Genomic DNA, 12,958 nt, shown 5'->3' with positions numbered 1-12,958 from the left:
CGTAATGTTGTCTGTGTTGGCTACGTAGTCGCGTACTTCAGTCATTAGCGTCTTGCCAGTTGTGCAAGTTTTTCGTAATTCAGTCAGTCGTACGTCGGAATCGAGGTATAGGTGTGCCTCGAACAGTAAACCGTCTTGATCATTGTTTCCGTACTTATCCGTTTCTACTTAAGCTCTAATATAATTATTTTGTTAATTTCAATAAACTGAACGTTCCATACTAAATATGTTTATGTGTGAAGTCTGAAAGTGGGCCTATCCAAATCATATCAAAGCTTAAACAAAAGCATTGTCACAATTTGGCGTAGGCTTGCAAGGAAACACAATCGCAATGTAGCAAACTTAGAACGATGCGTAGTATGGTGTAACTAAAATAATAAGAGAAAACCATTTAAAATAACTGCGTACAAACATTTTACTCATTTTCATTGACGAGCAAGAAAAAAAGACATCGCTTCGAGATATCACTGATACTTTTTTTCGGATACAAAGGAATTTAATGTATATGTATAAATATACCACTCTTTGCGCCTGATCTGATTCTGAGATTGTCCTGTTACGAGAAATGGTCGTAAACGCAACGAACGAAACAAGATCGAATCCGGAGATACACTCGGTGCCTGAATAAAAATTAATCGATTAAAATTCAAAGCCTTGGACCTGCAGTTGGGATGAATCTGGCGCCCCGAACTGAAACTGTTGCCCTTGCGAGTCGATATTGGGTACGATTCGCGTATCCTCTTCTTCGGAGCCGAAGTATCGTTCAATTATATCGAATGCCTTCTGATAGATTTCTATGTTTTGATGAGATTGCAAAAATTCTATTTTGTTTAGGCCTGAAACACCAAAACATCAATCGTATTTGAAATATTTTGCGAAAGTGAATGTTTCCAGGAATGTTGTCCGCATAAAGCCTACACTTACCGTAACATTCCTCGATAGATACCGCATACTGATTAATACCATTATGTATGGCATCTTGCTCTCCAAGGCGTAAAATATTTTCTAAACCGTTTAGTGCAACCTGTATTATTTTAGGATCCATCACTGTTAGTAAATCGCATAACGGTGAAATACACCCTTGTACAACAATGTAACGTATCTGTTCAGGTGTACCACCACTGGCCGCATTAGTAATCGCCCATGCTGCCTCTTTTCGTGTCTTGAACTCGGCTTTTCCCAAAATATCGATTAGAACGGGGAATATTTGAGCATCGATGACAGCCTATTGAAGAAACGCGAGCGTTTAGCGTTTGCTGAATGATATATTAAAATTTTCTTAAAGTACGTACTTGAATTTGCTGAGGATTTCCTGCCGTAATGTTAGAGACTGTCCAGCAAGCCTCTTTGCGAATAGGCTCCCGCGGTGAATTTAAAAGATGTAATAGACAGCTTAACGCAGAACAGTTAAGGACCACTTGCGTTTGTACATCGTCACCTGTGACTATGTTCCCCACTGCTCGAAGAGCCGCACTCGTTACGTTGTTTTGCTGGTGCCTAAGAACGGGAGTTATTTTCGTTACTATTGCATATGCTATAGCTACACTACATACTACCTATATACACTGCAATGCATCATTTGTTATCATGAAAATGTTATTGTGTCATATAAACAGTATAGAATTTGCAAATATTGGTTATGTATTGACTAATACAGAATTGGGAATTAAGTGAACGCGGCGGCCGATTTTCAGAGGCAACGCCTCCTTTTCTTCAGAGGCAAAGCCCCTGCAGCGGCCTAGGTGCTTGGAGCGCCTCAGGCCCGTACCATATGAACCGCGCGTGGCGCATTGGGGCGACATTGTATCAATGGCTGCGTTCAGCGGAATCAACCACTACGTAGCCGCTCACTAGCTCAACGGTGATCGGCCCTGGTTCCGCTGAACGACACTTGGGAGAGTAGCAATATTTGTAGCAACTCAACACGTTCCGTAAAAGTAGCGGTGTTTATTTACGTGTTGAGCGGTGAGCAACCTAGCGGTAGCGTTCAGCAATAAATCACTGAGCGGCTACGTAGTAGTTGTTTCCATTGAACGCAGCCAAAAGGTTTCCACATGGTCCCAGAGAGCACGATTTTCGATGCGTTTTTGTTTTGTCAACGCGCCACGCGCGGTTCACGTGGTGCGGGCCTGAGGCACCCCAAGCACCTAGGCCACCGCGGGGGCCAAGACGCGCGGCGGGGAATACGAGACGTTGCCTCTGAAAATCGGCCGCCGCGTTCACTTAATTCCCAAGCCTGGACTAAGAGATCACTAGACAACCGTAGTCTGCTGACAATAAAAAGTTGCTATCAAGTTATTGTGGGGCAAGGACGTGCTCTTCCTTATTGTAAATTCATTCTTACAATATTTCCGAGTATGTCGCACCAACGTAATAGCAAAACGCGTTACATACTTACATAAGTAACTCTATAAGGCGCCTGCACACGCCTGCATCTATAGCTGCCTGAATCTTATCATTCGGTCCATCGCTTAAGTAAGAAAGAGCCCAACAAGCATCGGCAAGAACGTCGCTATCCGAGTGATTAAGGAGATGCGCTAAAACTGGTAAACTGGGTGCGACTTTTTGAAAATCCGGTGTTGGATTCTTGCCTCGACAAAGATTTGATAATGCCCATACTCCGTTACGTGTCATCGATAAACGGGTTGCCTTAGAAAGAAGTCTACATGGAGAATCAGAAGAATATTAAATTTATGAAAATAAGTTCTGCAGGGTGTTCCTCTACCTATGGTCAATACTCTAGGGGGTGATTATGCAGGCAAAAATAAGACGAAAATCAAAAGTAACGAAATTGCGGTAAAGGCTTCGTTTTCGAGAAAATTCACTTTGAGTCTCACCCAGGGGGCTGCCACTCTTCATTTGCGATTTTGGAACAGTGTTTCAACTGCCACCTAGGCAGTTCCAAATTTTTCGAACTAAAATTCAATATGGCCCTGATCACGTGTTCATGATGGTTCAGACACGTCCAGTCTTTTAGTCGAGTAGCAAGTAATTTATCGTGTGTGGACACTAAAATTTAGTTGAGTAGTTTAATAAAACAGTGGTAAATTACTAAATTACTCGTTACTCGACTAAATTACTGGACGTGTCTGTTCCAGCCTGATGAATCATGAACACGTGATCACGGCCATATTGAATTTTAGTTCGAAAAAATTGGAACTGCCTAGGTGGCACTTGAAACACTGCCAAAATCGCAAATGAGAGTTCTCACCTATATACGTGTGCATCGAGGGCACTTGAGGGGCACACAGAGGTGAGTGGAACGTCCTACGGGCAGCTGACGCGTTCTGCTCACCCCCGCGTGCCCCTCAAGCGCCCTTGATGCACACGTATTTAGGTGAGACTCAAAGTCAATTTTCTCGAAAACGAAGCCTTTACCGCAATTTCGCTACTCTTGATTTTCGTCTTATTTTTGTCGATATAATTACTCCCTAGAGTATTGACCACAGGTAGAGAGACTCCCTATATAAATCAGAAGAGTATCCATTATAATACAAATATATAAGTTGTATGAAAGATGGGAACTTACTGTAGGAGAGGAGGGAGAATACCACAATCTAATACATGATCTCTACATTCAGCACTGTCTCCTGCAATATTGCCCAATGCCCAAACAGCTTGCTCCTGAACGTCCTCATATTCGGAACCAAGTAGCGATATAAAGGTGGGCACAGCCCCTGCCTGTATTACCATACGCGTCTGCTCAGACGTTCCACTTGCTATATTCGTTAAAGCCCAAGCAGCCTCAAACTGAAATAAATATTATATTTGCGCTCAAGCTTCGGCTGAATAAAAGTTCGCACTGCACTTTAACAAGAACGTTCTTTAATTTACCGACCTGCAGAGTACAGTTTGTATTATGCTTTAAGAATTCAACGAACTTAGGTACAATGCCTGTTCGTACAACCTCATCTATCGGCGGATTTGGTTCCCTAGACAGCATTTTTCTAAACTTCTGTGTAGCTGCTAATTGATCTTCTGGATTAGGGCTATATAATGCTTGCACCATTTCAACTGTTATGGTAGGTGCTTGCTGCGAAACAAAAACTTTGACAGATAATTTGATAATCGGGACATTCCATGCGAACTCGGACAGATTTCGGAATAAGTTTTCGTAGAATGCTGAAATTTGAATATGTTGTAGTCTTTAGTGATATGTAAACATAACTCAAAGGATTTTCCAAAATTTTGAAAATTGTCGATTTTACAGCTGTTTGAAGTTAAGTGCTAACTTTTTTTCCATACATTATAGCTATGGAAGTAGTAAACTAAATTATTTCAGTTTAAACAAAAATTTAACCATTTGTGTGCAATTATTTTAAACAAATGAAGGTTTTTAACATCGGGCGCGATTTTAAATATCTGAAAAATGGAGAATATAGTTCTATGCGTCCCCTTGATGGATAAATTTTCGAAAACATGGACATTTTAAAATTGGCCCTGTAAAAATTGCCGAAAGTTCACGCTGCGTCGCCCAACACCGCGGTACTCGCAGCGGCCAAGCGGCTATACCTGATATTCTTATACAAGATTCTCAAAATGGTAAGAATTTGAAAAAACCTGAAGGAGCAAAACTCTTACTGTTTTTTATATCCAACATAATACGGTATCTGAATTGTCTTGACAGTCGCTTTCATATTGGGTAATCAAATATAGGGTAAATGATACTGTTATTGACCAGGGTACAGTAGTTGACCACTTCAAATAGTCTAATGAACATGCGCGCTTCCGCATCAATGATGCACTTTGATCAGAAAAGATAGTTCTACCTTTCGTTTCAACCAAAAATCGACAATTTCAGTACAAGCATTCCGCTTTGAGATCGTCGGAAAGGAAGGCGTGTAATTTCAACTCTAAAAGAAAGTAAGGGCTTAGCGGGCATCTTTAAAGCGGCGACTTGTTTAATGACTGTATAATCATTCTTCAATTTTGTTTGCCGTGAATGCCATTGATCACAATAGGTGACAGGGGCCCAATTAATAACATTCGTCATACGTCCAGTCATGTCGAACGTGATTATGCTGTGTTTTGGGGGGTGTTCAATAACTGGTTTGATGAATACACAGTAATACAGTTATTGACCACTCGTAATTTTCGTGCTGAAAGACCGTGAAGATAATTGATTTAGATCTTTGGAGGCACGGGGCAATGTGCCCTGCTTTTATATGGTTTCGAGTATGCACCTCCGATGACTTCTGATTTTTCATTGGTCCGAGGTCGGTACGATAATTCGGAGGTAGACGCTTGATGAAAGAAAAAAAAGAAAAGCAAAAAGAAAACGAAGAAAAAGAGAGAGGTTAAGAGATGCAAAGAGAAGAAGAAGAAGAAGAAAAGAAAGAGCAAGTGAGAGAGAAATCTAAGAATAAAAAAAAGCGAATGAGAAGCCAATGCAAAGTGCACGGCATACGTCGTGGAGGGTGCACATGAAACTCACCCTGCCCCAAGACAATATGTCTTTGATTTTGATATGGTGACAGATGGATTTAATAAAAATGATTTTACAGTAAAAAATATGCCATTTTCTTTTATATTCAGTAAGTGGTCAACAACTGTACCTAGACGGTCAACTACTATGCCACGACCGGTCAATAACTATACGTTTCAGTTATGTTTCTTTATAATAGCATAACATCGAAACTACTGATTTCTTCAGTTTCTTTGGTGTTATAATCATCTTCGATACTTTTCTTTCCGCTTAGAAAATTCCGCCTGCTAAAATCCAAGTTACTTATTCCATAGCGTTTACCTAAACTGAAGCTCTTAGGTAACCAACTACTGTATCGTATACCCTATACCATTCCATTTAAAAAACTAAAAGTCACCCTCGTTTCAAGGAAAATATTGCGAACACCAAAAATTGAAATACCGTCTTATGTTGGATATAAAAAACAGTAAGAGTTTTCCTGCTTCAGTTTTTTTCAAATACTTACCATATTCGAGAATCCTGTATAGCCGCTTGGCCGCTGCGAGTACCGCATGGCCCGACCAGTCGAGCCGGTGCTGAGCAACGCAGCGTCAACTTTCGGCAATTTTTACAGGGCCAATTTTAAAATGTCCATATTTTTGAAAATTTGTCCATCAAGGGGAAGGATAAAACTATATTCTCCTTTTCTTTCAGATTTTTAAAATCGCGCCCGATGATACAAACCTGCATTTGTTTAAAATAATTGCACAACAATGGTCCAAATTTTTTTTAAACTGAAATAATTTTTTCTTAAAACTTCAATGTCATCTCTATAAGCACCGTAGAGCTGATCTCCATCCGTTTACTACTTCCATAGCTATAATGTATTGAAAAAAAGTTAGCACTTAACTTCAAACACCTGTACTATTACCCGGCCGAAAGAAGATCCCCAAGAGGCGGGCTTGGGCGATACAGTCCGTCGCTATGACGATTGGTCGAATCACCTATTTTGGCACACTTTTAAAGACGCGACACACGAATTTTGGTTATTGGCTGAAGTAGGCACATACATTGTCGCACCGCGCGACGAAGAGAGCGCACAAAACACATCGAGATCGAGTGGAATAGAGCGATCTGACCGACGAACGCCAAAGCAATAGCGTAGGCATCTCAGACGGTTAACCATTAATATATAATAACATAAAAATTTCCTTATTTTTTAAACAATCTGTGCGAGATTGCGTTTGGGCTTATTTTAATCAGAAAAATCTAACCAAACCAATGATAATACTTTCCTGAATATATTGTGAAAAATAAGGAAATTTTTATGTTATTATATATTAATGGTTAACCGTCTGAGATGCCTACGCTATTGCTTTGGCGTTCGTCGGTCAGATCGCTCTATTCCACTCGATCTCGATGTGTTTTGTGCGCTCTCTTCGTCGCGCGGTGCGACAATGTATGTGCCTACTTCAGCCAATAACCAAAATTCGTGTGTCGCGTCTTTAAAAGTGTGCCAAAATAGGTGATTTGACCAATCGTCATAGCGACGGACTGTATCACCCGAGCCCGCCTCTTGGGGATCTTCTTTCGGCCGGGTAATAGTAAATTCAACAATTTTCAAAATTTTGGAAAATCCTTTGAGGTACGCTTAAATATCACTAAAGACTACAACATATTGAAATTTCAGCAATCTACGAAAACTTACTAAATCTGTCCGAGTTCGCATGGAATGTCCCAATCATAAAAAGACATAAAATATATTTCTGGATGTATTCAGCTTAATTTATGATTCTGGGCGAGATTATGGTAATTATTTAGAAGTTTTCCATCCTCACCGATTTCAATGATTTTCGGATATGTTATCAAGACCAAGATTCTGAACAACTTTCTCCTATACATGTTACCGCCGCACGACCTTCCTTTCCGAGATATTTGCAAAAAACTTTTGTTGATTTATTTTGACGCAACGCATTCCATCCATTTTTCAACTTGTCGCGGGTATTAATATTGGTTGGGGCTAGATTAGTGCGGGGGGCGCGTAAAGCATGATAGCGAATTGATGTGAGTTTAGAGATTTGAACCAGAAACTTGCGGATGCCCATCAACACCCCGACTCATATCGGCTCGCCACCATGTTTTACGCGCCCGCGAGCGGGCGCGCGCCCCACGCGCTGATCTAGCCCCAACCAATACTAATACCCGGGACAAGCTGGAAAGTGGAATGCGTTGCGTCGAAATAAGTCAAAAGAAGTTTTTCGCAAATATCTCAGAAATGAAGGTCAGCTTCGTCATTTGTTTTTTCCCATGCTGGCGCGCATACGCTGCCCCGGACGCGTACTGTAGATAGGTATAAAGCAGAATACATTGTGTAGTAACAGATAGTGTCGGTTTATTCAAGGTCCAACTGACGCGCTGCGCCTCTGAGTTTCCTTTATAGCAGCATTGAAACCAAGCAAGATGGAGTGAGCATTTAATCTCTTTCTAGGAGTCCACCGTGCAGGCCTCAGGGTGGACGGAAAGCAGAGTGAGGTCTTGAAAGACGACATCTTGACTCGATGGGATCTCACCACCGCGTAAGGAATTTTTGCTATTGGGCAGGCCATAACGATCATGAATTATATACGTTCGCATCCGGGAAAACCTACCCCGTAAGGTTGCCAGCAGCAAGTGACGCACCAGGAGAAAAACGGTCACCCATCTTTCCCCGGTACGCGCCCCACGATGCTTAACTTCGGTGATAGAACGAGAACCGGTGTTTCCATCGCGGCCACCACCGCTGGCATTGTGTAGTAACAGCCAGGGTTGCCGATGTTTTCGGAAAGTATCAATTTTCAAATCGATTCAAATCGCAAGATGAAAAATCAATTCAGGAAAAAACTGCCTGGTAAAAAATCGATCTTCAAGAAATCGATTCTACTTGTAGGTATATTAAATTCATTGAAAATTAAGTAGTGTACGTTTTTCTCGTAGGTAGAACAAAGGAAACTCGCTTGCTACACATACCTACAACAGGCGGTCTTCCTCTCATGAAGTATAAAGGTGGGATTCCACTGAGGCAACTTTCTGGCAACCGGCAACATCGTCGCATCTTTTTTTCGCATGCGTATCCCACTAATCACATGCGACATGTTGCCTTGCGTTGCCTCAGTGGGTTATCACCTGTAGATTGCTTATTTCCAACAATTTACAATGTAACAAAATCAAAATACTGTATAATATTAAAACTAAAAATCAGTAAATATAGCAATATAATCACGAAGTGAGAAGCAGATAATAGATTACTTTTCAAACCAGCTGAAATACGCGAAAAAAGTGTACCTATAAATAATAAAGAATCGGAACACGATTTTTGTTCCCCGAGAATCGATTCCATAGGATCGATCTGTACTGAAAAATCGATCCAAAAACCCGAAAATTACGGGCCAAAAGATCGATCTTTCGATTAATCGGTCTCAGATCGGCAACCCTAGTAGCAGCAGTTTTTCGCGAATATCTCGGAAACGAAGGTCGAGCGGCGGTAACATGTATAGGAAAAAGTTGCTCAGAATCGTGTCCTCGACAACATATCCGAAAATCATTGAAATCGGTGAGGATGGAAAACTTCGAAATAATTACCGAGATTATTTGTTATTCTTAATTCCTAATAAAAAGAGTTACCGATGGTGGCACAGGCAGAGAACATTCATCTGTGGCAACATTGTCTTCATCAGCCATAATGTTAGGAACATTGCGCCTCTTTGATAACTGTTGCTCCCGTTTTTGTTTCCTTAACTGAACTCCCTCCTCCTCCCTACGTCGTCTCAATTCCTGTGAGTCCAGGCCCGCATTTTTGTAGCGGTATTTATGTGTGGTTGCAGTTGACATCTAAAACCAAAAGTAGCTTCAGAAATGTGGAAATAAATCTTACACAGTCGTTATTCTTCTCAGTTATTATCCTCATTATAAAAGTTTATTATTGCATATTTATATACAAATATTAAACAATAAATAACCATAATTTTGCATAATATTCCTTGAAATACATCTGCCAAAGGTATGAAAACAAAATCACATTTATTACGTAACACTCATAATTCTTTCATGCAAATAATAAAATAACAATTATGTGACAATTATGTAAAATAACAATTATGTATTAATGAAGGCAAAGGTGACAATGACTTTCAAAAAATTTTGTAAAATAACTGAAACAATAAGGTATCTTTAAGTTCAATGTTGAATCTTTTTTATTAATCGCTATATAGGTACCAGTCTATAACGCATGAATATTTTTCAAAATGAAGTACAGCTCTTCACATTTTAGAATATTAATGAATTTTCGTGGCAACAGAAAGCTGCTAAATTAAATGATAAGTTCACCTAGGTTTTATTAGAACAAAAGTACATTGAGTGCTATAAATACATTTGATGCTAAGTTACTGCTGTTGTAGTGAAAAGCAAATGATTGCTGAGGTATAGAATACTATTGATACAGAGATGATTCGATGAATGAGGCAAGGTAAGTGTAGTACAAAAATAACAATTACACCAGGGCTCGCAATATGCTTGATTGAAACTTTTATTTTCGTAGTCATAGAACAAAGCCCAGTGAAAACATGTAAGCGATTCGGGATTTGGTACGTAAATCGTGGGTAGAGTCTAGGAATAGCTTGAAATCACTTGACAATAGACTATTGAGGGTTAGGTATTAATCGAGGACGGTGTCGGGGGTGGGGTAAATCCTCGAAGTATTAATTTCGTAGAGAAGTGTAATAAGAATGGCAGGAATTAATAGTCCCAACTCATCTACGAGACGTCGTACTCTGTACGATACATTAGCTAAATTAGACATTTTGGCATAGGCAGGAACAGAAGGACTGACGTTCGCCTGGAATCTTCTCGATCTTTACGCACGTCGTGATCGCGTGATATCCCACAGCGGTCGCGCGATATGCTAGGTAATCGAACTCGTACTTACGGCTGTGAAAGGAATTCGAGCCAACCGTTAAATGTATGATTTCATAAGAATATCGAGTGAACACCTCCACACTTTTCACCTCCTGAAACTACGACGACCGATCGGAAAACCTTGGATCTGTACTCCGACGCGCAAGGAATCACGGGTCACACTCGCGAAACGCTGGTGACGCTGATAGGTCCGTTCGAGTAGTCATATTTATCAACTTTTCCAATTTCACGGGGACTAACTTTTGTGCGTCTCGGCAACGTTGTCGACTCGTCTCGAGTGCTCGATTTCTGAAGGTTAACCGAAATCCTGTTCTAAACGTGCCAAAATTTAACAAACAATTCGTAATTCAACGAAAGTAGCGTAATTCGCGAAACTTTCCCACGGGTAGCTTCCTAGTGCGTTCTAAAACAGTTTTACCGCTTATCGAGTTTGTGATTGGTGGAAACCTTCCCTTGAGAGTTCCACTCTTAAAACTTCATGTAAACAGGGCAACATGGATGCTCTTAAGAACACCTGATCGTCCAACGACTCCAACGAGTGTGTGAAAGAGGTACTAACCGGAAATGAATTTTTCCGGGAATTTAAACCACAATAAAAATACAACTAAATTTGTATGAGAGTTTTCCATATTATAGGGTTAAGTCATTGAGCTATAAGAAAATCTGGACAGAGAACAGCAGTGGGAAGAAGTAGAGGCGACAGCGGTCCGAGGGAAATAGAATATAAGCGGTGAACCTACCCTTCCTATTATCCCTCTCTATCTGTACTATCTGTGTTATGTATGTACTTTGTGTTCGCAGAAAACTTCACTCACATGCACTATACATCCATAGCCTGTAGTCAGACAGAGATAGGTTCACCCCTTACTTCCCTCTTTCTCGGACCGGCCGCCATTGCTCTGTTCTCTCTCCAGGTCTTCTTATTGTTCAATGGATTAGGTAGATTCTCAATTTTTGCGAAAATCATATGAATGAACTTAACGCAAGGTCTCTAAAGTATATATGGCAAATCTTTTTAATTTCTGCTTATGAGTTGTAAATTACATAATTATAAAGTTACGTAGTATGTAGGTACGTATTTGCAGTATTCGAATTCGAAATACAAAAGTGTACGTAAAAGGACAAATACGCATGCGCACATTAACTGCTTCTAAAGGCTGATTCACGGCCGATTTCTTCACTTCCAGATATCTACCAGTCAGAGTTATCTGACAGATATCTAACACATGTCTATGTTTTCACCTTCACTCTCCAGTCTCGAGTTATCTGCTAGTTATCCTCCGGTCAATTTGACTAGAGGTCCGGGCACCGGATAACTGCTGGAACTGCCAGTTAGTGCGTTTTGCAGTAGTGGGGGAAGTAGGAAATGTGAAACAGAGAATAGAGTTATGCTTGTGGACTGTTCTGAACGCCATTGTATACTTTGCGACGCCAAGCAATTTTAGTTTTGTTGAACTTTACTCCTACTTATCTGAAACTAAATTTCTAACAGTAACACCCATGTTGAAATAAAAGTAAAATGTTATTATTAAGAACCATGGTTCTTTATTTGTAACAGTTTATACTCTTTTATTTTTAATTCTGCTTATAAATTTTTAATGGTTAATTCGTTTATTCTTTTTTTTATGCCAATTTATGAATAACTTTTTTTGGTTCTGATTCATCGATTACTAATTACTTCTGCAATTGTAACAGTTCCTCCTTTAGCTTTAATAAATTTTCACAATTTTTCCCCATATTAGTGTTTTTTGGTGTCGATCCTTCGACACGTGACTCTTCGAAAATGAATGACAGCTTCACAATGAAGTTGTGGCTTTACCTTTTTTGCGGCGTTGCCGCGTCAAACTTTCAGTCAGTTAACCATAGGATCCAATAGCGTGAAGAAACACACGCTACTGCCATCTAGCAGATAGCAGATAGCTGGCCGCTAGCTAACCAGGAGTTTGTCCAGAGATGAAGAAATCGGGCGTCAGACACGCCCAGTAATTTAGTCGAGTAGCGAGTAATTTATTAATTTTCCATATGTAGACACTAAGGCCGGTATTCATAGTCGCTACTTATTCTTAAGCAAATGCTTAAGCATTCGGCATCCTTTACTAGCTACTAGGTTAGTAGAGGATGCCGCATACTTAAGCATTTGCTTAAGAATAAGTGACGACTATGAATACCGGCCTAAAATTTAGTCAAGTAATTTAGTAAAACAATGGTAAATTACTAAATTACTCGTTACTCGACTAAATTACTGAACGTGTCTGAACCAGCCTTAACTGTAAATACCGCCCACAATAGAGATCAGAGGATATCCCCCACAAACTATATTGACCTCAGCGCTCCTGGTAGATTATACCCTCTACTAAATTTTTCCAACAGAATTATACGGGAAGTGCCTACTAGTGATCCTCTAGGGAGTGATCGGTATAACTTCAGCCATCTTGGAGCAAAACCGGAAATAAACATATCTATCTCTTTCTATCAGTATTTCTCTCTCGCTTTCCGTCAGTGTTTCTGTCTCTTTCTATCAGTATTTCTATCTCTTTCTTTTTTACAGTTTCTTTCTCTGTCTACTTACACCTTTGCTCCAAAATCGCGGCAACCGATTGGCTG

The 12,958-nt window shown here is 40.2% G+C and overlaps 1 protein-coding gene across 2 annotated transcripts; it reads right to left on the bottom strand.

Annotated features, from left to right (window-relative positions):
- Positions 1–397: 397 nt before the first annotated feature.
- On the bottom strand, positions 398–10,742 carry Kap-alpha1 (karyopherin alpha1). 2 transcript variants are annotated; one of them, XM_076817057.1, is made up of 8 exons: positions 10,595–10,742; positions 9,065–9,271; positions 3,839–4,033; positions 3,530–3,750; positions 2,399–2,662; positions 1,293–1,497; positions 925–1,225; positions 398–836 (listed from the first exon to the last, which is right to left on the bottom strand). In XM_076817057.1, exons 2-8 carry the CDS (start codon positions 9,269–9,271, stop codon positions 640–642), a joined length of 1,590 nt encoding a protein of 529 aa, XP_076673172.1. In that variant the 5' UTR covers positions 10,595–10,742; the 3' UTR covers positions 398–639. The 2 variants fall into 2 exon arrangements, with proteins under 2 accessions (XP_076673172.1, XP_076673171.1); XM_076817056.1 differs by lacking the exon at positions 10,595–10,742 and adding an exon at positions 10,365–10,588.
- Between the last annotated feature and the right edge of the window lie 2,216 nt (positions 10,743–12,958).

This window comes from Andrena cerasifolii, chromosome 7 (assembly GCF_050908995.1).
Source record: "Andrena cerasifolii isolate SP2316 chromosome 7, iyAndCera1_principal, whole genome shotgun sequence".
NCBI lineage: Eukaryota > Metazoa > Arthropoda > Insecta > Hymenoptera > Andrenidae > Andrena > Andrena cerasifolii.
Note: the sequence above shows the minus strand (reverse complement) of the source record. Positions and strands in the feature narration are given on the sequence as shown.